General features: G+C 46.8%; 2 protein-coding genes across 2 annotated transcripts; one reads left to right on the top strand and one right to left on the bottom strand.

Moving 5' to 3' along the window:
* The first annotated feature begins 487 nt into the window (after positions 1-487).
* Positions 488-13676, top strand: nt5e (5'-nucleotidase, ecto (CD73)). The gene is made up of 9 exons (XM_088002204.1): positions 488-949; positions 9130-9352; positions 9477-9665; positions 10521-10718; positions 10809-10963; positions 11034-11142; positions 11238-11387; positions 11503-11703; positions 11777-13676. Exons 1-9 carry the CDS (start codon positions 503-505, stop codon positions 11932-11934), a joined length of 1830 nt encoding a protein of 609 aa, XP_087858330.1. The 5' UTR covers positions 488-502; the 3' UTR covers positions 11935-13676.
* Positions 13677-13859: 183 nt separating this feature from the next.
* Positions 13860-24650, bottom strand: snx14 (sorting nexin 14). Its single transcript, XM_014971283.2, has 28 exons — positions 24246-24650; positions 23766-23886; positions 23625-23698; positions 23269-23347; positions 23159-23202; positions 22998-23085; positions 22800-22884; positions 22565-22721; positions 22322-22397; positions 22049-22093; positions 21516-21593; positions 21328-21442; positions 21100-21255; positions 20470-20594; positions 20052-20110; positions 19844-19970; positions 18362-18545; positions 18076-18159; positions 17895-17995; positions 17717-17828; positions 17511-17551; positions 17135-17251; positions 15607-15730; positions 14927-15091; positions 14717-14812; positions 14393-14484; positions 14268-14324; positions 13860-14000 (listed from the first exon to the last, which is right to left on the bottom strand). Exons 1-28 carry the CDS (start codon positions 24374-24376, stop codon positions 13971-13973), a joined length of 2763 nt encoding a protein of 920 aa, XP_014826769.2. The 5' UTR covers positions 24377-24650; the 3' UTR covers positions 13860-13970.
* Between the last annotated feature and the right edge of the window lie 3094 nt (positions 24651-27744).

Raw genomic sequence — 27744 nt, 5'->3', positions numbered from 1 at the left:
GCTGAAGGTTTCTGGGCTCCAGAACCAGAACCGACCCTCCTAAATGTCTTTAAAGCTTTAATGTGTCGACATGAAGCTTCAGTCTGATATCAAACAGCAGGAAGTTTCAGCCTCTGTGGTCTTCATCATCATCATCATCATCCTCCCTGCTGCGATTTCCCATCATGCTCTCTGTCTGGTGGTTTTTTTGGTTTTGCACAGATTCACATGAAAACAGTAAAAGTTTAGGAAAACATGGAGCGGAATCTGGATCCGCTCCACGCTTCGAAACAAGCAGATAAAGTTACTTTTTGGGTGAGATGCTATTTATTCTCTGGTTCTGGTTCTGTTGGGTCCAGCCGGGCTCGGACCTTTGACCCAACATCTGGCTCTCAGCAGCATAGAAATGTGTTAACAGATGCTGAAAAACCCCGGGCCGAGACCAGAACCCTGCAGAAGGAAACCGATCCCGATCTGCGTTTCCAGAACCTTTGCCAGGAAGTTGGTCCGGGTTTGGGTCAGAATGTTTCGTGTCGCTGTGAGGTTCGACAGCTGCAGGAGGAGGAGGAGGAGGAAGAGGAGGAGCAGCAGTGGATGTAAACAGCCGCGTTTCTCCTCAGGCTCAGCTTTACGCAGCGCGCAGATGGAGCACACCATCTTCCTCCTCATCATCCTCCTGCTCGGAACCGCGGTTCCGTCCGGGGCGGACTGGACTCTGGTTCTGCTCCACACCAACGATGTGCACGCGCGCGTGGAGGAGACCAGCGTGCACTCCATCAAGTGCGGTAGATCGGAGAAATGCTACGGCGGCGTGGCGCGGAGAGCCACGGAGATCCGCCGGATCCGGAACGAGGAGCCGAACGTTCTTCTGCTGGACGCCGGGGACCAGTTCCAGGGAATGGTTTGGTTCACTTTGTACAAGGGAGCCGAGGCGGCGCATTTCATGAACCGGCTGGGATACGATGCCATGGTAGGAAACCTCTAAAGTATGTTTTGGTTTCAGAGTGAAATCAGAGCATTTGTTCCCAGGCTGTAGAAAAATGACCTTTGAACCCTGGAGGACTGTGGTATGAGCGCGCGATAGAGGAGCAGATGATCAGTGACTCGGTATTAATCTCGAACTGAGGAGAGACTCCATCAGCAGCCGGCGCTCCGGAAATAGCTGCAGATCACATCTGGTTAAATTATCTGTAGACATAAATCGGCAACTTAGCAACAACCAGCAACAAAAACAAGCAACGGCCTCTAATGGTCCGGCTCAGGAAGTCTGTTCAAGCCAAACCTGAAATCAGTTTTTACCCTCAGCCCAGAGAAACGCTGTAAAACTGCATAGTGTTGGCAGCATCATGCTGTGGGAAGACGGATGGAGCTGATGCTGGACATGGAAGAAAACTAAACTATGGGAGAATTTTTCTGCCATAATTCCAGAGCACACATTGTCGGTCTGAAAGGAGGACTTCATGTCTTTCTTCTCAAATCTTGTAATTCTTGAACTCCAAGCTGCTCTCCAGGCCCCATGGGCGGGGATTGTGGGGCATTGGGGGATGTCGGGGGGGCATTGGGCGCCCACAGAGTCAGCTGTGCCCCCCTGGAAGCTATTTGTAGTTTTTACCTCAAAGTGGCCAACTCTCTGTTATTCCTATATCGGTTTGATACAGTAGGAGCTTCTGCTCTTCCCACATCTGTTCCTTCTGTCACTATCAGCCCTTAAAACTGTTTCATCTGTTGTTAACGCGTCGTAAAGCGTTTTTCCGTTGCCTCATGTTGCCTTTAAACGCAACATGAGCGTTGAGACCATAGACATAATATATCATCTTATAGTATATCTATGGTTGAGACGCTCGCGCTGTGTGGCAGCGAAGGAGACCTGCTGCTGGTGGGCGGAGCTACAGGTGTGTTAGAATCATGGCAGCAAAGAACTTTGCAGTTTTTCCCCCCAAACTAACCGACTGAGTTTAGTAAAGCTGCTGGATGCAGGTAATGTTAGCTAACAGATGACTAGCTAATGTTAGCCAACAGATGACTAGCTAATGTTTGCTAACAGATGACTAGCTAATGTTAGCCAACAGATGACTAGCTAATGTTAGCTAACAGATGACTAGCTAATGTTAGCCAACAGATGACTAGCTAATGTTAGCCAACAGATGACTAGCTAATGTTAAACAACAGATGACTAGCTAATGATAGATGACTAGCTAATGATAGCTAACAGATGACTAGCTAATGTTAGCTAACAGATGACTAGCTAATGATAGCTAACAGATGACTAGCTAATGATAGCTAACAGATGACTAGCTAATGATAGATAAAAGATGACTAGCTAATGCTAGCTAACAGATGACCAGCTAATGCTAGCTAACAGATGACTAGCTAATGTTAGCTAACAGATGACTAGCTAATGATAGCTAACAGATGACTAGCTAATGATAGATAAAAGATGACTAGCTAATGCTAGCTAACAGATGACTCGCTAATGTTAGCTAACAGATGACTAGCTAATGTTAGCTAACAGATGACTAGCTAATGCTAGCTAACAGATGACTAGCTAATGTTAGCTAACAGATGACTAGCTAATGTTAGCTAACAGATGACTAGCTAATGCTAGCTAACAGATGACTAGCTAATGTTAGCTAACAGATGACTAGCTAATGTTAGCTAACAGATGACTAGCTAATGATAGATGACTAGCTAATGATAGCTAACAGATGACTAGCTAATGTTAGCTAACAGATGACTAGCTAATGTTAGCTAACAGATGACTAGCTAATGATAGCTAACAGATGACTAACTAATGTTAGCTAACAGATGACTAGCTAATGTTAGCTAACAGATGACTAGCTAATGATAGATAAAAGATGACTAGCTAATGCTAGCTAACAGATGACTAGCTAATGATAGCTAACAGATGACTAGCTAATGATAGATAAAAGATGACTAGCTAATGCTAGCTGACAGATGACCAGCTAATGCTAGCTAACAGATGACTAGCTAATGTTAGCTAACAGATGACTAGCTAATGATAGCTAACAGATGACTAGCTAATGATAGATAAAAGATGACTAGCTAATGCTAGCTAACAGATGACTTGCTAATGATAGCTAACAGATGACTAGCTAATGTTAGCTAACAGATGACTAGCTAATGCTAGCTAACAGATGACTAGCTAATGCTAGCTAACAGATGACTAGCTAATGATAGATAAAAGATGACTAGCTAATGCTAGCTAACAGATGACTACCTAATGATAGATAAAAGATGACTAGCTATTGATAGCTAACAGATGATTAGCTAATGATAGCTAACAGATGACTAGCTAATGATAGATAAAAGATGACTAGCTAATGCTAGCTAACAGATGACTAGCTAATGATAGATAAAAGATGACTAGCTAATGCTAGCTAACAGATGACTAGCTAATGATAGATAAAAGATGACTAGCTAATGCTAGCTAACAGATGACTAGCTAATGATAGCTAACAGATGACTAGCTAATGATAGATAAAAGATGACTAGCTAATACAAATACAGCACCTTAAGCTTGTTAATAAGAAGCCCCTAGGCTACTGTTGTTGTCTATGTTCATGTACATCACAGGTGTCAAACTCCAGTCCTCGAGGGCCGGTGTCCTGCAACTTTTAGATGTGCCTCTGCTGCACCACACCTGAATAGAATAATTAGGTCATTAGCAGGACTCTGGTGAACTTACCTACACAAGGAGGAGGTAATTAAGCCATTTCATTCCAGCGTTTTGTACCTGTGGTACATCTAAAAACTGCAGGACACCGGCCCTCGAGGACTGGAGTTTGACACCCCTGATGTACATAGATTAATTTTGCCCCCAAAATAAGCCGATGTCCCCCGGCGATCCGTAGCTCTGCTGGTGGATGATTAGTGTAACACGGAGCAGAAAGCTGAGATTGTTGTTTCTCCAGTGGGCGGCGCAGGTTGCTACATTCGATAGCAACCACACAGGCTAACCCGCTAGAAGGAAACAAACAGACTCAGTACAACACTTTCATTCTATTGGCTGAGAGGTTACCAAGCGACAGTACTTTTCTGTTCCAACGAGAGCAGAAAATGATTTGTAAGTGAGCAGAGGTTTGTAAGCAGAGATTTGATCAGTTTTGAGTGTTAGGAGAGAGGTTTGAGAGAGCAAAGTGAATATTTGAAAGAGAGCAGAAGTTTGGAGTTCAAGAATTATAAGATTTGAGAAGAAAGACATGAAGTCCTGCTTTCAGACTGACAATGTGTGCTCTGGAATTATGGCAGAAAAATTCTCCCACAGAAAAGCTGCAGCAGACCTGAGGCTGAGGTCAAAGTTCAGCTTCCAGCAGAAACACACAGCCAGAAATATTATGGGATGGTTCAGATCAGATTCATGGGTGAGGTTGGCCTCGTCAAAATTCAGACTTGAATCCAACTGAAAATCTGTGGCAGGACTTAAACTGACAGTGGTGGGCACATGTTTGCTACTCCACAAATCCGTTAGTAGCAAAGCTAATTTTTAGCTTAGTGCTATAGTTAACTTTGAAAACATTTAGCGCAGCTAGCTTCTGCTACCTGAGTTTGTCCAGATAAATTCTGAAATGCTGATTTATAAACTTCCAGCTGAATAAAGTTAATCATCACGGCTCTGATGGAGCAGAGACTCACTGCAGGTCGACATGAATCTGCTGAGGAAACCGACAGCAAGACACTTCCTGCCCAGGTCCAACATTAGCGTTTCATCCAGGAAGTGGCTGCTTCATCACGTCAGCAGCTTCCTGTCACTCCGCTAATGTCCCTTGGTGTGTCTAGGATCACTAATGTCCCTGATGTGTGAAGTGAAAATAGTCTCAAAATATCTGTGCGTGTGTAGTACTGGATTTGTAAACCTTAAAAATAAAACAAACCTTCTCCTACGCCTATACATGTTGAAAAAGTACACACAAGTCACCTGGTACACACACACAAAACTGCATTTACACACAGATCTGGTTCCGAGTGCACAACTATTTCTGAGACTCATTTCACGCTTCGGGGAAGCTCCCAGATTTGTGTGTACATGGTGCGTTTACATGCTAGTAAAAGCTGGGACATCTGAGTTTTGCTCTGAGTCTAGTGTGTGGAAGTAAATATGTGCCATCAGGATTTGAATAAAAAATGCCTCTGAAATTTGAATGTTGTATATTAGTGCTTGCTTTTTCAGTGTTAAAATGAATTCAGAATATATTTTTAACCTAAAAAAAATTTAGTGTCATTATTTGTACATGGTTGCAATTTTCATTTGTTAAAAATAATTCACATTCTTATTTCAAAGTAATCAAATTTTCAATATACATATTTTCTCAGTGTTAAAAAATTCAGCATATTAAAAAAATTCAACTTTTCAAAATTCAAATACAATAGTTTCAGTGACCTCATATTCAACTTGCTCAAATTCGCTGTCTAAAAATGGGGTATATGCCACGAGAGGTGGTGACGTATTTCCATTTGAAGTTATGCCACATAGATTGGTTCCGGGTCCTGCTCGCTTCTGATGTTTTTGGCCAAAGCTGCAAGATCTGTACCATGAAAAAGATGCAAAACTTAAAATATCTGTGAGCTGCTGGTACAACAATCGAGTTTTGTTGTGTGCCGTTGTGTCCAGTAATTAGCCAGTACCATCCAGTGCTTAGTTTTTTCATTTTCCTGCTGATATCAAGGTGACAGCGGACTGTAGCCAAAACTTAGCCACTACAGCTAACACACGGTTTGTAGCTGCCTGCTATTTCAAAGCTTGAGGATATTGAAGATCCAGCGTCAGAAATGGGAAGATGGGGGATGTAAAGGGAGTTGTACGTGGTTCGTTTAGTGGAATAATTTGTTGGAGGAAAATAATGCCGGAGGAAATCTACTGCTACGGAAACAGGCTGAGAACAGAGGCAGCGATTCGGCACAAGGTAAGTCAATATGTGTGTTGATGCATTTGTGTTATACGGAGTATGAAATTATTCTTAGGCAGCTCCTTAGCTTTTGTTTATATGACATATATAAAATACATTTAACATGCAGTCGGAGCGACGAGCCCCTCCGATACTGAGCAGGTAATTTAAGAACAGCCGAGAGCAGCAACGCTTCAGCCCGATCCACCCAACCCTAACCTTTGCTTACAGCCATTTAACTTTCACCGACCCACATAAAAAACCCACAGAACAAATGGTACAAATCACGTATTTCCCGAATCCCGAAAACATGACATCTACCTTTGCTGTTTCATAATTATAATCCATGTTAGAGTGAATTTTTCCACTTGGCTGCTATAATCTCTTCTTGCTTTACCCAACGTAATTTCTCTCTTTTCCCCTCTGAGATTCTGCTTAGAAAATGAAGTTATGAAGTTACATCCTCCTGCTGCTTTTTGTTTTTAAAATGGTAAATTTAGGTTTGCCTCGACTTTTATAAACTAATGCCTCTTATATGCATCATTTTTTGTATTACTGTTGGTACAGATATTAGGCTAACACTGCTTTGCCTGCTAATAGTTCAAATTAATTTCAGCTGCACACTTTCAAGAGTATTCAGATTTTAACATGCATTTCTAAGTAGTAAATATTTATTTATTTATTTATAATTTTATAGGCATCATTAATAGTCCTGCAGCGACTGAGAGGCCACTGTTAACATACTGTTGCCTGCGCACCGGAAGTGTCTATGTGGCTAAAAAATGCGGAAGTGCTAAAACGGAAGTCCGTGGCATATACCCCCATATGTATACCCCATTGGCTGTAGAAATGGCGAGGTTACTTCAGGTCACAGACATGAGCAATGGATGTCAGATTCCAACACCCAGCCAATCACATGACGCAACCGTCAGCATCACCGAGGCCAGCGACCGTGGAGGAGAACGCAAACCCATCGGTGAGTTTAATGCTTTCATATTTCTGTAGTATATTTTATTTTGCGCATGAAGTTTGATACATTATCTTGAAGCTTTATTTAAAACACGGGTTTGGGCCGTTGTTAACCTTACACCATGTAGTGCTGGCATATTAGTTCTCGCTACCTCCCCGCTGGACAATCCCACACACAATTCCTCCCGTTTTATTTCAGAAATACCACTTGCGCCAAGTCTAGAATCTTTAAAGACATTCTGGGCTGTTTGTCTGTTGTCTTAGGTCAGACTGAGACAGGCGGTCTTAGTAAAGTCGTAACTTTCCAGGAGATGCTACCGCTAATTGTAGCAAGCTAACATGGCTGCCTTGTATCCTTCAAGGAGGGGCTGTGAACTCTGCCAACATTAATTATAACCACAACCCCATTCTGTTCATGTGACTTCATTTATGAATGAATTAATAAATTTATTGTCCTTACAGCATCATCCAAAATAATGCTTCTCTTATCTAACAAGTGATTATATGTTTATTTACATTCTTTTTACTTTGCGGTTCAAGTCGTCCTGTTACCTAGCAACATTATAAACAACCTCCTTTGTTTTTAACTAATTTTGAAGAAAATATATGCTTGTAAGTACATCTGTTAACTTAATTTAGATTAAATATTATAATTTAATTTATATTACTGTGATTTATCAATACTGACCTACTGATTTCAAAATACTTTTTTTTATTTTACTGACAATGTTTTTGACATTTTATTTTATTTCTCTTTTCAAGGAACTTTTGCTGGATCATATTTTTGATAGACTCTGTGATCGTTTGTTGGATCTGGATTTTCTAGACTTTATCTGCACTCAAGAACTAGTTTTTTTTTTAAATGTCTGGTCTTGTCAGTTCCTTCAAATATTTTGGATGTACTGGCTCATTTCCACAGACTAATTAATTTAGAAAAACAATGTAAAGAACAACAAACAACTGGTGTGCATATTCAGCAAGGACCAGCTGGGCGACAACGGAGGGTCATATCCTCAGACTACCTTTGCAGGCGTTTGGAACTCCATCTCCCTGTACCTTGCACCGCCAAACTCTTGGTTATATCCAGACAGACTGTATATCGACGAATGGCAGAGTCTGGTCTTTCAGTGAGGGCATCACACACCACCATGTCAGATGATGACTGAGACCAATGTGTGAGAGACATTAAATCCAGGCAGCCTCACTCTGGGTACCGAATGGTAAAGGCCTATTTAGAGATAAATATAAAATATTTAAACACATAAAAATTCAATACATTAGAATCAAAAGGCAATTTATTTCACTTAATTATATTCACTTAGTGAATAAAGTAAAAGGTAAATCAGAATATCTCACAAACTTTAGATACAAATATCAGTCAGCAACTTGACTTAGAAATGTGACTGGAAACTTTTGGGCAAAACAGAAACTGTAAGAACCACACAGATCATTTTTATGGATTAAATATTCAAACTGTGCAGAATGAGACAATAAAATACACGGACTCCCAACAGCTAAAGTAGCATAGCTGACATAAACATTAGCTCCCGCTAACAGAAACATATGAGGAGGGCAGAGTATAAAATACCAGACATATAAAACATAACCTGAAATCATTTATAATTACTCCATTTCTCATTATAATCGGAGGGCAAAGCCTGCAGGTTTAGCTCCTACTTACTTCAGAGGACAGACCACCGGGACGCTCCGTCTCTTCTGGGTTTGCCTGGCTATTTTTCCGGCCAGCGAACCATTCCGCCACCTAGTGGTCGTTTTTCAGACCACTTAGTCTCCTGTACCGTTGAAAAATGCACAATATGTCTATAAATAATAATTTTAGGGTATTATAAGGAAGTGCTGAGATATACAGTTTTCCACGAACTAACATATTTGCCACTTCGGCACAGTGAGAAACGTCAGAGGATAAAAACACTAGACTCAGAGCAAAGCTCAGATGTCCCAGCTTTTACTAGCATGTAAACGCATCATCTACACAAATCTGGGAGCTTCCGGAAGCGTGAAATGAGTCTCAAAATAGTTGTGCACTCGGAACCGGATCTGTGTGTAAATGCAGTTTTTTGTGTGTGTGTACCAGGTGATTTGTGTGTACTTTTTCAACATGTATAGGCGTAGGAGAAGGTTTGTTTTATTTTTAAGGTTTACAAATCCAGTACTACACACGCACAGGTACTTTTACACACACCGATATTTTGAGACTATTTTCACTCCATACTGATGTCTCTGATGTTCCCTGCTGTCCCTCTGGCGTCTCTCTCAGGTTTTTGGGAACCATGAATTCGATAATGGCGTCGATGGACTCATGGAGCCGTTCCTGCGGGACATCAACTGCTCCGTCCTCAGCGCCAACATCCGACCCGACACGACTCTCGCCTCCACCTTTGGCGCCGCCTTCCAGCCCTATAAGATCTTTGAGGTTGGAGGTCAACGGGTCGGCGTGGTGGGATACACATCACGGGAAACGCCGGCTCTGTCCCAGCCTGGTAAGAAGCCCCGCTGCCATCTCCATGGCGACCAGGCTGGTTCTGTCCAGAGGTTCTGGTGTGGTTTGTGTCTGTCAGAGCAGGAAGTGGTCCAGGGCTGGTTTCATCTGTCTCCCTCCGTCAGGACCTCACCTGGAGTTCCTGGACGAGGTCAGCGCCCTGCAGCCCGTGGTGAACAAGCTGGAGACGCTAGGGGTCAACAAGGTCATCGCTCTGGGTCACTCCGGTATCGCCATTGACCGCCTCATCGCCAGGAAGGTCCGCGGTGTCGACGTGGTCATCGGCGGACACACCAACACCTTCCTTTACACAGGTAGGCTGCGTTCACCTGTCACTGAGGTCCAGGTAGCCAATCAGAGAGCTGGACTCCAGACAGCCAATCAGAGAGCTGGACTCCAGACAGCCAATCAGAGAGCTGGACTCCAGACAGCCAATCAGAGAGCTGGACTCCAGACAGCCAATCAGAGAGCTGGACTCCAGACAGCCAATCAGAGAGCTGGACTCCAGACAGCCAATCAGAGAGCTGGACTCCAGACAGCCAATCAGAGAGCTGGACTCCAGACAGCCAATCAGAGAGCTGGACTCCTGCGTCCTGTTTAAACTCAACCAGATGTTTTCTCTCCAGTTCGTTCTGAAAGGAAACCCGTCCTCAGATCTGGAAACGTTTTGCTACGTTTGTCCAGAATGTGACCAGTTAGTGACGTTGGATTCGTGGTGTGAATGAATGAATGAATGAATGAGTGAATGAATGAATGAATGAGTGAATGAATGAATGAATGAGTGAATGAATGAATGAATGCACCGTTGGGATGTTTTGTAACTTTCTTAGAACAATCAGTTCCACATTTGTTATTAAGTTCCTCCAAATGAATGTTTCCTTTTTCAACCCGGTTTGATCTGCGTCCAGAACCAGAGGAACAGAACCGGGTTTGGACCCAGATCTGCGAGACAAACAAAGGCCCTTTGTTCATCTCGTTAATCTTCCAGGAACTTCATTTCCATTTCCACAGTCTGAGCATTCATGACACAGAACCGGCCCGGTCCGACAGAACTCAGTTCTGCTCACTAAAAGAAAATCTGGTTTTCTGATCAGATTGAATTTCACACATTTCAGCTCCGTCCAAACAGAAACCCTGACGTTGACCCCAATGCTGACTCCTGTCTGCAGGTCAGCCTCCGTCCCTGGAGAAGCCAGAGGGGGATTATCCGATCATGGAGGAGTCGGAAGATGGCCGTCGTGTCCCGGTGGTCCAGGCCTACGCCTTCGGGAAATACCTGGGGTTCCTCAAGGTCACCTTCGACGACGGCGGGAACGTGGTGAGGTCGACTGGGAACCCCATCCTGCTGGACAGCAGCATCCAGCAAGGTACGACGGCTACTTCCTGTCTGACCACACAGCTTCCTGTTGGGAAGGAAGACCTGCCCACTGGGAATGATGGGTTCTGATGGGTTTCAGACATGGCGGTTCTGGCCGAGGTGGAGGCCTGGAAGCAGAACCTGACCAGCTTCACGGGCCGGGTCGTGGGGAAGACGCTGGTGTTCCTGAACGCGTCGCAGTCCGCCTGCCGCTTCCAGGAGTGCAACCTGGGGAACCTAATCTGCGACGCCATGGTGGGTCCGGCCCAGAGTCGCTTCTGGTTCTGGTTCCGGTTCTGCAGGCACTCATGTCTCTGTCTCCCAGGTGGACAACTACACCCAGTCCTTTGATGGCGAGCAGTGGAGCCACGTCAGCGCCTGCATCATGAACGGCGGCGGCATCCGCTCCTCTATTGACGAACGCACCTACAACGGTAGGCCGGGCCAGCTCCGACCCGTATGGGTCCGATCCCAGCGGGTCCGAACCGTTTGGACCGCTCGGAGGACCAGCTGTGGTTCTGCCCCGCAGGCTCCGTGACGCTGGAGGACCTGCTGACGGTTCTGCCGTTCGGAGGAACCTTTGACCTGGTGCAGCTGAAGGGATCCACGCTGCGCGCTGCCTTCGAGCACGGCGCCCATCGCCACGGCAGCAAGGCGGGGGAGTTCCTGCAGGTCTCAGGTAGGTCTGCGGCAAGACCGGTCCGGATGGGTCCCACTGGGCTTAACCGGGTCCGGATGGGTCCCACTGGGTCCAACTGAACAGGTCACACAGGTATACCTCCCCCTGATTGCAGGCCTGCGTGTGGTTCTGGATGTGTCCCGGCCCGCGGGTCGCCGGGTCCGCAGCCTCAGCATCCTGTGCACTCGGTGTCGGGTTCCACGCTACGACCCGGTCCAGGACGCGGCGCTGTACACCGTGGTGCTGCCGTCCTACCTGGTGACGGGTGGAGACGGCTTCAACGTCATCAAGAACGGGATTCTGAAGCACAGCATCGGTGAGCCCAACCCGCCGGTTCTGACCCGGTCCTGTGGGTCTGACCCGTTTCTGACCCGGTTCTGTTCCTCCAGGCCATCTGGACGTCTTGGTGCTGTCCAACTACATGGAGAAGAAGGGATGGGTCTATCCAGCCATGGAGGGACGCATCACGGTCCTCAGCCGGGCCCCTGCCCTGCAGGCCACCCTGTCCTCACTGGGTTTACTGGTTCTGTTTGTGTTGAGCTGCTGAACCTCCAGCAGAACCATCAGAACCACAGCGGGACTCTGATCCTCGTGTCTTAGTAGTTAGTCAAACTGAACAGGTTTTATCCTGAACATTTCTGTTACAAAAACCCAACGATGCGCTTCCTGTAGCCACCGCCAGGGGGCGCTTCACCCGGAACTGCAAGTTTAATCTCCACTAACTCCTCCCACTTACTCCTCCCACTAACTCCTCCCACTAACCCAGCTGGACCTGCTGCTGAGCCGCCATTGGCTGCATCCCAGATGTCCAGATGACCTGATTGGTTCCTGAAAGCAACTGCTGGAGATGAAGAGTGGAGCTCCTCTTCCTCCCCTCTTTTCCCTGTCCCTCCTTCCCCTCCCCCTCTCCCTGCTCCTCTTCCTCCTTGGTTTCTGGATGGGTCTGAATTCAGGGTCTGCATCCTTCGAAGGACGGATTTGTAGGCCGATTACGTCATAGCGTGGCGACAAGGCCTGTCCGAATTCAAATGCTCCTTCTTTTCCCCAGATTTGAAGGATGGGTCCGGTGTATCCTTCACGGCCCACGATATCCCATAATTCATTGCGGGTTCCAACTGGGCGTTCAGGCAGAGCGATAATGGCGGTGAATAGCGACAAATTATTTAGCTATATAACACTTTAAATGACACAACGTGATTTGGTGCAACGTTTTTAGGCGAGAATGTAAGTGTGTAAATCTTAAATATATGCTCGGTTCATCAATACATCACCTAATAGCAATATTGCTCTCCAGTGGCGCAACTGCACATTATTCAGGTGGATGCGAAAACATAAATCGCCCCCCCGATGCGAGGATACGTTAAGGGTGAAACTCGTGCTAGGTTTACCTCATTATGTACGTGAGGTGAAGGAGCGTAAGGTGCGCTGAAATGTATGGGAAAACATTATCGGCGCCCTCCAGACGGGGTTTTGGCGGCCCTATGCGTTGCATACGCTGTATACCCACTTTTTGTGCCACTGTTGCTCCGACATTTTCGGACCTGTCTGCTCCCGCTGCGTTAACAGCCACCTCCCCTCCAGCTGTCAGCCGGCCGGGCGCTCCAGGTTCGGTACACCGAGAGAAAACGCCTAACTTCTGGCACATTGTTATAAAAACTCCCGCTAGCTTTCCCCAATGAGTGGGAGTTAAACACCGATATTATTCAGACAGGTCTGGTTGAAAATGTTTGGTTTATAAAGTATTTCAAAGCAGAGCACATCGGTTTGATTGATTAAAGTTAAGCCTTCAAACATAATAGGTTTATTTAACCGTAATGTCCTATCTGCGATGTGGAGAGTATTATATTTGTAAATGAATAATTTGTATTCCTTGTAGAAAAGTGCAGTACACATTTGAACATTTTAGAATCAAACTAAGAGATTTCCTTTTTACTATGGAACATCCTTTACTATAAAAGGTGAAGAATAATATAGAAATCAGTAATACATGACTGAAAAACAAACTTCGGCTCCGTTGTTTTTTTTCCTCCTCTCTGCTTCGCGCTGTCACGGTTGCTAGGCAACATGAGTTACGCTGAGGTGGGGGCGGGGACAGTTGGTGAAGCTACACCTGTCCGAATCCACAGGTATTTTTCTTCCGGTCTTAGTTTATTCCACTCCCTCGAAGGATGCAGACCCTGAATTCGGACACAGCTTTTATGTTTTTCTGGCTGAGAAAATGTTCCGATTGTAACTAAGCAACTGTAACTTTGTTTTAATTTAACTATTAAATGGACCAATCAGAGAGCAGGACGGTGTCTTCAGCTGGTTGGATGACGATGGTTGGTTGGTCCAACCAGGAGCCATCTTAAGCCCCGCCCACAGTCAGATGTTCTCCTGTTTCTGCTGATCACTGGCTTTGGCCAGGCATCCGGACCGGATCGGATCCAAGCCGGACTGTATTGGACAGGAAGGAGACAGGAAGTGGCGAGCTGATGGGGAATAAATATGTTTATTAGACAGGAAGTGGGATGGTCTGATGGTTGGGAAGCAGCAGGAGATCCTTGGTGTTGGTTCTGAGGTCCAGCCTCCGACCCGGTCTGGTCACACAACGAAGGGTTCCCTCGGCCCCTGCTGAGGAGGAAACATCTGTGAGGTCAAAGGTCAGTAATGTTTCTCACTGTTTATCTTTGAACCTGAAGAAACCAGACCGGGTCTGTTTCAGAACCAGAAACAGGCCCGCAAAGAGTTCTTTAATATGAATTGGACCCGTTTGGTTAAAAAGTATAGGTTGGATCTCCTGAAACCAGTTCTGGTCCCATCATGGTGCAGGAAGGCTTGATAAATTTGAACAGTTCTTTTCTACAGTGAACTGGTTCAGTGCCTGATGGGTCCCATTACCTGGTTCAGTTCAGGGAAAAGCTCCAGGATGGCGATGTCCAGCAGGACGTAGGTCATCTGAGGACAATCAGAGGACAATCAGGTCAGGGGCGGAGCCTCCTGCAGGGGGCGGAGCCTCTGTTTACCTGCTTGTTGAGCAGCGGCTGCTGCAGCGCGTGGAACAGCAGCTCGATCCCGTCTCTCTGGCGCTCTTCCCCGATCAGCTTCACCACGGCGTCTGAAACCAAGCAGAGCGACCCGGTTAACCTCCTGGTTCTGGTTCTGGTCCAGCAGCCCGTTAGACCAGCAGAACACCTGACCGGGACGGAACTAATAGAGCTCATCATCCAAACCACCAAGAAGTTCTGGAGAACCGGTCCAGCTTAACCAGGTTGCCAGTAGTTACCCAGGTAACGGGTAGTTAACGATGTAACCAGTAGTTAACTAGTAGTTAACCAGGTGACACTGACCTGGCAGGTAGCGCATCATCTCGTCAAACGTCTGCTTGGCTCTCAGCAGTTTCTCCTTTGGACTTCGGTCCTGGTGGTTCTCACAGAAAACGGCATCTGGACCCAGAAACACAAGCAGGAGGTTCTAGGTCAGCCGGGTCAGAACCAGCAGCACTGCATCCAGAAGCGGACCAGAGGTTCTGGTACCTATAAGGTTCTGGTTTCTTGTACCTCTGAGCTGCGTGATGAGCGACACCAGCCGGTGCTCCTGCAGAACCGCCTCCAATTTGGACCGCAGGTACCGGTCCACGTAGGCCTCCAGAGAGTTCTTGAACAGAATCCGGCCGGCCGCCAGGACGTGGTGCAGCCAGTCCGGAACCCGGAACAGAACCCGACCTGCAACGGAACCACAGCACCGGGTCAGTCCAGAATCAGTCCAGAACCAGCAGCAGCACTGGCCTCCTTCTGCTGCCCAGAATGGATCAGCACTGCCTCCTGCTGGTCGAATCCTGCATGTACGCTTTCTAGGACTGATCTGAGATCTGCTGCTTCCTGTGGAACCAACAGAACCTGAACCAACAGAACCTGAACCAACAGAACCTGAACCAACAGAACCTGAACCAACAGAACCTGCAGAACACGTTGAGATTCTGAGGACGCGTCTGTCATTTTAAAGGTTCTGTGAGTTCTGTTTAAGAAACTTGTTTCAATCTTAGGTTTCACCCTGACCTTTGACCCCAGGCTCTCACTCAGATCTACACCAACAACTTCATGTTGCATAGCAACAGCTCCAGCCAATAGAATTGCAGGATTTCATAAGTTTTCTGTCATTTTGAGGCTTGAGACGGTTCTGGAGCTGTCCTGGTTCCGGAAGCCATGTTGTCCCCGTCGCCCCCGGTTACCAGACTCACCAACATACATCAGGTAGTCGTACATGCCGTCCACGGCCACGACCTCCAGGAAGCAATTAGAGTTGTGTTTCCGCTCCGGAGCGTCGGAGAGGTCAGCGTTGTTCCGGAACAGGTCATTGAAGAGCTGCAGGACACAACAGATGTCAGGGTCATGTGACCTGCTCAACATGGCCTCCACACTAGGGAGAACTGGAACTATCTATCTGTGGGTGTCAAACATACGGACCGCGGGCCGGAACCGGCCCGCCGAACGATTTAGTCCGGCCCGGGGGCTAAATGCATTGTTATTATTCAAGAAAAAACATATACTTCGTTTAATTGAAAATCTGCAGTTCCTATACTGTCCACTAGGGGCGCTGTGTTTTATTCAGAGCACACAACATGATGCAACACTGCAGCGGAACTAACAGCAGATGGCAGCACTGAGCTTCAGGTTCTGTAAACAAGTTGGATTCTACCAGCTTTTTATTTTGGCCCTGGCAACCTCATATTTCTCGTGCATGCTAACATACATACATGTTATGTATGCAAGTTTTTCTATATGTATGCATTTTATGCATCAACAAATGTTCTTAATCAAATGTCTGTTTAAAACAGCTGACACTTAAGATTTCAAATGTGTGAAGCCAGATCATTTGTTCAAATTGCTTCCCAGATGTTGAAAATTGATTTTAAATATTTTCTTAATTTTTGTCTGTTGTATTTTGTGATGCAGGACAGTGTTTTAAGTTCCAAAAACTGTGAATAAATGTTTTACAACATTGTACAATCACTGAGGTCAGTTCTTATGCACAATGCACTTAAATAAATGCTTAACTGAGTAAAAGTATTGTTGAAATTGCAGATATCTTTCTTAAAAACTGAGATTATTCATAATATATTTTGTAAAAGTGAAATTGGTTTAATCTAAAAATCAACAACAAGTCCACTTTTATTGGTTCTATTTAATCTTGCAATGAGTTTACTTGTGTGGCCCCCTGCAGATCAGATTAAGCTGTATGCGGCCCCTAAACCAAAATGAGTTTGACACCCCTGGTTTATGCTGAAACCATTAAATCAAACTTAGCAGCATTGATCATCTCAATAAATAAATGTTACATTTATGTATCTGTGTTAAAATATTAGCATTTGTGGCCCCTAAAGCCCTGGGGGCCCGACGGAGCCGCTGACTTGATTTGGATTAAACAAGTGCAAATAATTGATATTCATTTTAATTGTATGTTTTGATTTGTTGTTTTTCAGACTAGCTGTGGGTTTAAATATCGTTTCACTGGAGATGTTTTCCTGTAACATATAACCACCCAGTCATATTTTTACATTTCCTGTCAACTTAACATCTTTTACTACAAAAACACGGCGGAGCGCCCGCCGGGCCGACAGGTTTACTGGGGGAACCTGCATGGTTTCATCACTTCCTGTTTTCAGCCAGGTTTTAATCCAATGGAGATCTGGGGACATCGCATGGTGGAGCACAAGTCAATGCGTAGACGTGGTTACCATGGCAACATGTTCTGACATGAACTTTTACCTTCTTGTTCTCTGCAGACGGGCTGAAGACGGTGAGTTCTGGTCGGCTCGGTTTGGGTTTGGGCGACTCGCAGGAGTTGAAGAAGGACTGGATGAACGGCTCCAGGTTCTGTCCTTTCTGAGAAACACACAGGGACATCAGAACCAGGACCAGAACCTGAACCTGAACCAGGACCAGAACCAGGACCAGAACCTGAACCTGAACCTGAACCAGGACCAGAACCAGGACCAGAACCTGAACCTGAACCTGAACCAGGACCAGGACCAGGAGCAGGACCTGCCTAAGATAGGCAGGAAGTAAAGGGACAGGAAGTAAAGTCTTCCAGACAGGAAATGGAATCAGAAGGGACTGAATCATCCCTGCAGCAGGATCTCACCTCCTTCATCAGCTTCCCAGGAACAGACTTGAAGATTTTCCCTGGAAAACAAACAAAACAGTGAATGATGGAAAACTTGGATTCAGATCCAGAGAAACTTCCTGTGATCAGAAACCGCAGACCCGGATCAGACCAGAGACCACTGGGTTTGTGAGCTCAGGAAGGAAACTCCCACCAGAAGCGGACCCGTCCGGAACAGAACCCACCCAGGTTGACGTCTGGCAGCATCTTGTCCAGGAACTGGGACTCCAGACTGAAGGGAGACAGGAAGTCGGCCAGCAGCTGACTGTTGCTGAGCTCAGGGAGAAGCAGCAGCCTCTGCACGCAACGCAGCAGGTCAGACCGGAACCACAGGTTCTGGAAGGTTCTGGAGGTCAAACTCACCTGTAAATATTCCTCAAACTCTTCCCGCTTTGATTCCAGGAATTCGTAGTTCTTTGGTCCGATGAGCCGCTTCGACGGAAGCTGAACGTCCGTGAAGGTTCCTGAAACAAGAAGACCTTTATGGGGGAGGTTCTGGTCTGGTTGGGAGGTTCTGGTTTGGTCGGTATTATGGGATGGTTACCATGGAACTCTGTGAGTTTGGACTCCAGAACGTAGAACTCCAGGTACCGTCTGCAGACCGTCCAGGACTCGGGGTCGTGACCCGCTGAGGACAAACAGGAAGTTTGTAGTGTAGCTGCAGTAACAACTGTGGCCACCAGGGGGCGCGGCCGCTGCCTGAACACTGTTAAAAACTAAAGGCTGGATTTTCTCAGATTATAATATGAAGCAGCATAACTTCCACTTTAACTTTAAATGATTTAAATATTTCATGAACCGTCGACCCGTAACTGCTGGTTCCGACTCACCGTCCCGACGGTCGTTCCTCTTCACGTCGATGACGAAGACAGGAACCTTCTCCCGCTTGGCCTCGTCTTCGCAGAAATCGATGAACGGCAGCGAGACGCTCCAGGCCGACAGGAGCCTCTGGTGAGGCGCCGCCAGCGGCTCGGCCGCCCCGTCGTCCTCCAGAACCACCGTGGCCTCCTCCACCTGCAGGACCGGGTCAGAGCCGGTTCGGAGCCAGGGGCGTCATGTATTAAACACTGCGCAGTTTTCACTCTAAAACTTGGAGTACGGACAAATTTAGAAAAAAGCGGCGCACAAGAAAATTCAGGTCTGAAGCCGTTCGCTCACACAGAGCAGCTGCTGCTCCGCCTGTCGCCTCCATGAAACGTCTTAATGTAAATTAGCATAAATACCTGGAGTGAAGCAGTAACCATGGCAACGGCCTTGTTTGTAGCAGAATAGTATTTATAGTAATTATATATTTTATTTAAAATGTGCTTACAGGGCACATAAGGTGACCTCACAAAAATAAAAATAATACATTTTAAAGAAAAAGTAAAGAGTAAATCTGTCCAGGTCGGACCTGCTGCAGCAGCAGGTCCGACCCGGAGGCTCTGCTTCTGCAGCAGGTCCGACCCGGAGGCTCTGCTTCTGCAGCAGGTCCGACCCGGAGGCTCTGCTGCTGCAGCAGGTCCGACCCGGAGGCTCGGACCTCTCTGGTCGGATTACAGACCAGAGAGGTTCTGAATGTGGACGTTTGCTCTGCAGACAGGAATCAGCAGCAGAAGCTGCATTCACAGAGTAGAGATGCTTTCTGTCCATAAGGCGCTTTCACAAGGCAGGCGGCTCCACTGGAGGACGGCTGCAGCTGGACCGGTACCGCTGGTACCGCTCTAAGTTCTGCTCAGAGCTCCAGGATGATCAGTCTGGATGAATCTAAACGCTGATGGACCATCAGATGGATCTGATCTGTGATCAATCCTCCATCAGAGCCAAAGCTCCTCAGGTAGCGGCTCACCTGGATCAGCTGCTGATGGACCTGATCGTCTCCTGATCAGAACCGAACCTGGTGGGTCCATCTGCTGATCAGCCTGTTTTCTCTCCAGTCAGAATGAAATGAGCCTCAGATGCTTTCAGACGATGAGTTACATCTTCATGAGACAAACTGAGGAAGTTATTATTCACTCAGAGGGAAGTTTTACCTTCCTTTAGTTTATTTTCAGATTATTGTCTGAGGATAAATGTTCAGATTCATATTAAGATCTAAAAATCATCGAGTTTGATGCTTCTGGGTCTAAATAACTGAATCAGATCTCAGTGGGTTCAGGTGAGTTTTGACTCTTTGTTCACAGGTAAAGTTTCTTACTGCCACATATTTTGTTTATTTACACAAACCTTCATTTTTAGATGCCGACCTGAGCGTAAAATATGGCGCCGCTCATCTTGTGTGCGTACAAATGATTCATACATGAGGTCATTTCCGGGTCAGAGCCGGGTCTCACCGAGTCGTCGTCCGGGTCGGCGCCGGCCGGCAGCAGGCCGCCCTCCATGGTGGAACTTCGGAACACGCCTTTGATCCGGTTCCCGATCCGGCTGATACCGAACACCTCGCCCCGTCGGGACGGATTCCTGGAGGGCAGGGATAGTGAGAACTGGGCCGCCAGGACTAGAACCAGAGCAGAACTGGGTCAGTACCAGGCGGCTCCTGACCTGTTGATCCTGGCGTTCCGGGTCGGCGACTCGGATCCTCTCAGCAGATGTCTGAAGTACTGAGAGCCAGAAGGAAACAAACCGGATCAGAACCAGCCCAACGGTGCCGCTGGGAAAGTATTCACTCCCCAGATGCTTCAGGCCAGGCACATGGTCTGGACTGGCCTAGTCAAAGCCCAGATCCGGATCGACCCGAATCAAACTAAAACATGAGGGTGTGAATACTTTAGTTCCATCCTCAGGTTTGATCCGGTTCAGTGTTCCGGAAACTGGAATGCTGATGGAAAGTTGAGCAGAAGGAAAACTTGCAGCAGAAAGCCCAGGTTAGATGGCTGCTTGACAGGGGAAGTTTTTCCTTCCACACAACCTTCCATTAGCAAGTTGGAACCGGGCCAGAACCGGGTCAAGCGGGCCTCACCTCGTCGCTGTGGCAGAACATGGGTGTGAAAACTTCCTCCAGCAGGGAGAGAACCAGTTCGTAGGCCTGGAACAGGAAGGGCTTCTTCTGCAGCGCCACCACCTGGCTGTAGGGCGCCACCACCACTGCAATGCAGCACATGGTCCAATTAGAGGTTCTGGTTCTGACAGGTTTGGGTTCGCTTGAAAACAATTTGAATTGATGTATTTGTTGTTTTCCTATGAATTAGTTTAATAATAATTTAAATGTTTTATTTACTAACTTTGTGTTTATCATGTTGAGTGGATCAGTTTTATGGATGTTTCTTCCTGATTGATTATCTTATTGATCTCTGTGGGCAGAGCCGTCGTCTTGCGATCGGAAGGTTCGATTCCAGCTTCCTCATGTCGATGTGCCTCTGGGCACTGAACCCCAAACGGTGTATGAATGTGTGAGCGTTTGTGATGAATGGATGAATGTGACTGTAAAGCGCTTTGAGTGGCCAAAATGACTGGATGAAGTGCTGCATCAGTTCAGTCCATTTATCATTGATGATGTTGGGATCATTTTGATCCAATTGATAATCTGTCCTCATCAATAGTGTCCTGGTTCTACAGAACCAGAACCTCTGGAGGTTCTGGTTGTGCTCACCACTCCGGATCCCCTCCACCACGGCCGGGTCGAAGCGGATCTTATCGGCGCTGTCGTCCCGGCAGAAGGTCCGGTAGATGTGCAGAACCTCATCATGCAGTCGCTTCAGCTCCGGGTCGCTCAGGTCCGGACTGAGGATCCGCTCGTTGAACTCCTCTGCAACACAGAGGTTCTGACCAATCAAACCGGACCTCGGAACAGGGCCGGACCGAGCGTTTTGGGCCTTACCCACGGCCAGGCAGAACTGCAGGACGTGAACGGCTCCTTCCTGCTTCAGGAAGTTCAGGAAGCGGAACAGCAGATCCTGCTGGCTCCGGATCGCCTTCAGCTGCAGCTGCAGAACCTGCAACACAGAGGGGCCGGTTCTGGAGCAGTTCTGACCGGGTTCAGGACCAGATCTGGCCCGGTCCACTCACCGACGGCCTCTGGCTGCTGCTGCTGTATCTCTGCAGGAAGGGAACCAACTGCGATGGCGGCTCAGCAGCAGCTTCTGGCTGCAGAGGGGAACAGCCAATCAGAATGCAGCTGCAGCCAATCAGAATGCAGCTGCAGCAGCAGCCAATCAGAATGCAGCTGCAGCCAATCAGAATGCAGCTGCAGCCAATCAGAATGCAGCTGCTGCTGCAGCCAATCAGAATGCAGCTGCAGCCAATCAGAATGCAGCAGCAGCCAATCAGAATGCAGCTGCTGCTGCAGCCAATCAGAATGCAGCTGCTGCTGCAGCCAATCAGAATGCAGCTGCAGCCAATCAGAATGCAGCTGCAGCCAATCAGAATGCAGCTGCAGCAGCAGCCAATCAGAATGCAGCAGCAGCCAATCAGAATGCAGCTGCTGCTGCAGCCAATCAGAATGCAGCTGCAGCCAATCAGAATGCAGCTGCAGGCAATCAGAATGCAGCTGCTGCTGCAGCCAATCAGAATGCAGCTGCAGCAGCCTGTGCTCCACCTACCGGAGTGTCGTCCATGAAGAGCAGCACCATGAGGTTCACCGTGTCCTGAAACACAAACACACCGAAACAAAGATTTTCCTCCCGTTTCCCAGGAACTCGATCTGTTCCTAAACCAGTTTGAAGTCGGATGTTTTAAACGTGTTGGCAGCTTCCTGAAGCCATGTTTGGTTCTGCATCATCGGCCTTCCCATTGGTCCACTGGCAGAGAAACCTGAGGGAGGTCCGGTCCGGTGGGCCCGGTTCTGAATCGATTGATAACGGTAGGCTGCTCACCGGGTCGGCCATGAAGTCCATGGTGGGCAGGAAGATGGATCCGGCCATCACCTCCCGTAGCAGCAGAGCCAGAGACCTGGACCGGATGGAAACAGAACCACGGGTCAGAACCAGACAGAACCACAGCTCACCAGTTTTACTGGGCTTAGTAACGCAGCAGGAGGACCGGTACCAACCAACCGGCTTCCTTCTCCCCCCGATATGACCCATCTGGTTCCTGCAGACCTGACCCGGTCTCGGTACCTGCAGTCCGTGGTTTTGGGCGGCGTCAGGTAGGGCAGCAGCGTGTCGGTGAGCGTGCGCAGGTAGCGCAGCTCGTCCCTGCGGCTGCGCAGCGCGGCGTGCAGGCCGGCGCCGTACCCGTCCAGAGCAGCCTGCTGCAGGTCCTCCCACCGCTTCGCTGCATAAAGGACACGGCGGTGAGCCGACCGGGCCTTCCTGTTCCTATGGCTACAGTTGCTATAGCAACAGACCCTACCTCTGGCTCGAGCCTTGGCGACGATTTCCAGGTGCTTCATGGCGGCCTTCATCACTTTATCTGCAAACACAGATGGGAGGTCGACCTGCAAGCAGCCGGAAATCACCCTCTGACTTTACCCAGAGTTCCCCTCACTTCCAACATGGCCGCCACTCATTCCCCAAAAGCTCTGAGCAGGTCTGGTTCTAACCAGGTTACCTTCTGGGCTCTGCGGATCAGCACCGAGGAGAAGAAGCGGAAGGTGGTTCTGACTTCATCCAGGCAGGCGTCGTCCTCCGTGATGTCCCTGCAAGAGGGGGACAGACGTCAGGACGCCGTTCAGCCCCCTGACCCCTGACCCCCAGCCCCCGGTGGCTCACCTGTACCAGGGATACACAAACTTCTCCAGGACCAGCTCGAACACCTGCGGGAGGGCGCCACACGTCAGAGACTCGTCTGCATGTTTGGGTCAGAACCGAGCCGGACTCACCTCTGCCACAGACGCATCCACCTTGGAGTGAACCCTCAGGTCCAACCAGGGCTGCTGGTTCTCCAGGAGCAGTGCAGGCCTGCAGGACACGGACAGAACCTCAGGACCTTCCAGAACCTTCTGGGTTCCCACACACAGGGCCCGGCTGAGGACTGAACACTCTGATACCCCAAAATATAACCTCCAGCCAGAGTTATTATGGGACGGATCAGATTCAAGGGTAGAACGGTCTAGTTAAAGAACAGACCTGAATCCAACTGAGAATCTATTTTCAGATCTTTTATGTAAAACACAAAGTGGAAAGTTTAGGGGTGGATCGTTATGATTGTGACTATTTGAGGTTCTACAGAACAAACCGGTGGCGCTGGCATCGGGTCGTGCCACAGACGGCGCAGCTGTGGCCCAGAGGGAACAGTTCTGGATCCTGGTGCTGTTGGACACAGAGAGCATCAGAACCGGCGCCGGGAGGTTCTGGTACCGTGCCGAACTGGGCCTACCTTGGCTCTGGGCTTCACGGGGAAGAAGACGTTGGGCAGCAGCGAGTCGGGTCCGAGGGAGAAGTAGAAGGTGACAAACCCGGCCAGCAGCGACCAGAACATCAGGAAAACGTGGAGGAACCTGGAGACAGAACCAGATCAGGACAGAAGACGGAACCGAGTCAGAACCAGACCCAGTTACTGGTCCAGGAAGTTTCAGTAACTGTTGAAAGTAAGCTGGAAGGTCTGGGCCGTTTCTGTTTGACAGTGGGCCTCAGATGGCCCCCGCACCTCAGGTTGGACACCCCACTTCTACAGTAATGACGTCACCTCTGTACTGAACTCTTACTCGTTTACCTGGACGGAACTTCCGGATCACAGGAAGCAGAACTATCCAGAACTCTGAGGCTCTGACCCACATTTAGCCCAGAAAGGTTCTAAAGCAGCAGAACCGGGTCAGACATCACGTGACCCGCCGCTCTTCCTCCTCCTCTTCCTCACCTGTGGAGCAGCACCGTGAGGCCCAGCAGAACCAGCAGCAGGAAACAGGACAGCGGGTACTGCCGCCCCGCTTCCCGCAGCACCTTCACGCCCCGAACCAGAACCTCCATGTAGCGCCTCCAACTCCCCATCCCGCCCGGAACCGCGGCCCTAATCAGCCATGTTCTGAAAGGGCTCGGTTCGGCTGAAGACTGTCGCGATAAGAACTTCCAGCGGAACCGAGGAGTTTCTTTATTAACCTCCTACTCTAACTCCAACCCATCCGGTCCAGAAACAGCCCGTTAAACGTCCCGGTTCCGATTCCGGTCCCCCAGCAGCTTTGACCCGGTGTTTAGTTCTGGTCGGACACTTTTCTAAAAGTCCAAACCGACTTCCTGAGCAGGACGGCTTTAATCCGGGGTTGCCAGGTCCGACAGAAACCCGGAAGAACTGCGTTACTACACTGCTAGCCTGTCGATTCAGCGATCTTAAAGGTTTTATTGGATATTAATGTTATTTTAATCAGCGTGAATTTGGTGTTCAGTCATAATTACTTAACACTAAAATATTTAAATTACATCCCATTGTTGAGAAAATAAATTTAAAATAAGCTAGTTTTAAAACTAAACATGTCTTGATTCAAATGGCCTAAATTGTGGTTTTAAATCAGTGACTTATTCTGGCCTATTGACCTTTATTTTACCTGTAGTTCCAGCAGATGGTTTGCTAGGATCGTTTGAACTGCCTTTTATCTGTGAGAAAACAATACAGTGGAAGTTGTAGCTTTTCACACTCATCTGTGAAAGGCCGTAAACACGGCAGGGGTTTAGGCTTCAGATAGAGGGTCAGAGATAGCTCCTGGTTGGAGGAGCAAAGGTACGCCTTATTTGAATAAATTAAATACAAGAGGATAAAACTTTCTACACAGATGTAACAAATCAGATTTGCTCTTGCAATTCTCCAAAGATGTCTTTGGACGTCTTTCTTTCCATTTATGTTAGGTAAATGAATGTATGTCTCCGTTGTTCTGCAGTTTCTGGTGTAAGTTTGTGCATTGTCTTATATTGGATTAAACTCTGTAATTCTGTGATGTCAACACGCATTGTTGTTTCCTTGTGGCTACACGTGGCTTGCCGAGAGGACCTGGGATCTAAAGGAAGAGAGAGCCAAACTGTTTTCTAAGTTTAAACTATTTTAGATAATATTCTTCCTTAACACCATCTATAAGCTCCACATGTTAAATGAGCGGAGCTGCATTCACTTCAGAACTTGTATTCTATCAGCGCATGCGTGTAGCGGTCCGGAAGCTCATCGCCTTCATGCTGGCCGGTCCCAGTTCCGGTCCCAGTTCTCAGCCCAGAGAACTCAGTGGGTTCAGGATTGGAACAGAAATCCACATCCAAAATGGCGGACTGGTCAGTGTTTGCATTCTGCTGCTAAAAACTACAACTACACCAAAACAGATTATTTTACATGTACAGTAAAGGTATTTCTGCTGGAGATATTTGTTCAGTGAACACAAAATTATTTCAATACTTTACTTCTGAAAACTGATTTTATTCTATTCTATTTTTATTTTATTTTTTTGTGACAGCTCGCTCCGTGAACTTTGCCATATTTCCAAGATGGAAAAAAATACACATTAAAATGTTCTAATAATTAATTATCAGTCTGCCATTTGACTAATAGAGACATGATTTTTACCCATAAAACCATCTGTTTTATGCAGCTAAAAATTAGTTTGATATAAAGTGGAGTTTAAGTTTTCATATAATAAATATTATATGTAAGTTAAATTATGATATATTTAATCTAAGCTAAGTTTTATTCACAAATGCTTTCTAAAAATCACCTCCATTTTTAAAGTGAAATCATTTTATATAAGAGTCCTCAGATAAAATCACAAAAGCCCAATCTTTATTCCAATATGTTAATATCTTAATGTAAGGATTTGGATGTTTCTGTGGAGTCTCTGTCCCCTTCATTAGTTACCACCTGTGTTCCTAGTCGTCTGGTTCTTATGTCTCGTCTGCTACCAGTTATTTTGCTACCAGTTTCTACCAGTTTTGAGCTTTTAGCCTTCAGCTCATTCTGTGCTGCCTGGACTTTCTACTGTTTGTTTCATCATTAAATTCATCACTTTATTCTCAACAACCTGGGTCCACAGCGTCTCCTCATGACACTTCATTTAAAATTTGAAATTTGTTTTGCATTTATGTTTTGTTTCACTTTCCTCAGTTAGTTTGTGACAAATATTTTTTATTTCTTCTTTTTTCTGCTCAGTTTATCATATCAAACTTTTTTATTACTAATGTGCCTTATCGTGATATTTTCTTTTAATTTTCTATAAAGATGGAAAAAACAAAACATTGGCATAAATCTGCCATTTAACTCAAAACGTCACATGCAGCACTGAATTGTGGGTAATACACTTCGCCGAAGTCTGTAAAAATGCGGACTTTGAATAAGGACGGAAATAGGACCCAAAATGGACGAAGGGCGGATGTGGAGAATCCATCCTTGGGACACACTGTGACCTTTAACCTTTGACATGAACGAGGGAGGGAGAGGATTCAAGTCCACCTCGGTGCAGCAAACAGGAAGGGCGGGACGGACCGCTGGCAGGCTCAGACCCTATTTGCGTATATTAGTAACACAAGTAATATATTACTAAATCAGAATACCACAAAATCTTTATTATTTACTATTAATTCCAGCCGTTACTGGCACTGTAAAAGATCAATTATAAAACACCATATTTTTAATTTTCGTAAGGATGTAGAGCTAATTAAATGATATAAACAAGATATTTATATGCTATAAATAATATCCATTAATTATAGGAGGAATAAATTAAATAAGGGGACATGAAAAGCTACATGTTCAACTATGATAAAAATACCATTTACAATGTACAAATAAAAAACTTAATCGAGCAAAAGTCAAAAATCAACAAATGGCTTCACAGAAGAAAAACAAATCTGGTTGTTACAACCAGGATTGTTACTCAGTATATTTTTGCTTATGCGGCGCCATGTTTGTTATTATTGGTAGAATCTGATATAGAAGAAAAATAAGATGGAACTGTTTCATCTATTGAGGTGGAAATTTTCCTTAGATTCTAAAACCACAAAATAAAACACATCCATCCATCATCCATCCATCCATCCATCCATCCATCCATCCATCATCCATCCATCCATCATCCATCCATCCATCCATCCATCATCCATCCATCCATCCATCCATCCATCCATCATCCATCATCCATCCATCCATCCATCCATCCATCATCCATCCATCCATCCATCCATCCATCCATCCATCCATCCATCCATCATCCATCCATCCATCCATCCATCCATCCATCCATCCATCCATCATCCATCCATCCATCCATCCATCCATCCATCCATCCATCCATCCATCATCCATCCATCCATCCATCCATCCATCCATCCATCCATCCATCCATCCATCATCCATCCATCCATCCATCCATCCATCCATCCATCCATCA

This window comes from Poecilia mexicana, unplaced genomic scaffold (assembly GCF_051168715.1).
Source record: "Poecilia mexicana isolate PSO_F unplaced genomic scaffold, ASM5116871v1 scaffold_21, whole genome shotgun sequence".
Classification (NCBI taxonomy): Eukaryota; Metazoa; Chordata; class Actinopteri; order Cyprinodontiformes; family Poeciliidae; genus Poecilia; species Poecilia mexicana.
Note: the sequence above shows the minus strand (reverse complement) of the source record. Positions and strands in the feature narration are given on the sequence as shown.

Bases quoted from the DNA above. Each gene is read 5' to 3' on its own strand.
- nt5e (XM_088002204.1), top strand. From the start codon at position 503: ATGTTTCGTGTCGCTGTGAGGTTCGACAGCTGCAGGAGGAGGAGGAGG. The intron at 950-9,129 runs GTAGGAAACCTC...CGTCTCTCTCAG, and splicing joins GGCTGGGATACGATGCCATG to GTTTTTGGGAACCATGAATT. The intron at 10,719-10,808 runs GTACGACGGCTA...GATGGGTTTCAG, and splicing joins GGACAGCAGCATCCAGCAAG to ACATGGCGGTTCTGGCCGAG.
- snx14 (XM_014971283.2), bottom strand. From the start codon at position 24,376: ATGGGGAGTTGGAGGCGCTACATGGAGGTTCTGGTTCGGGGCGTGAAG. The intron at 20,111-20,469 runs GTGAGGCCCGCT...TCTGGCTCTCAG, and splicing joins TGTTCTGCCACAGCGACGAG to TACTTCAGACATCTGCTGAG. The intron at 17,996-18,075 runs GTAACCATCCCA...TTCTTGTTTCAG, and splicing joins CAAACTCACAGAGTTCCATG to GAACCTTCACGGACGTTCAG.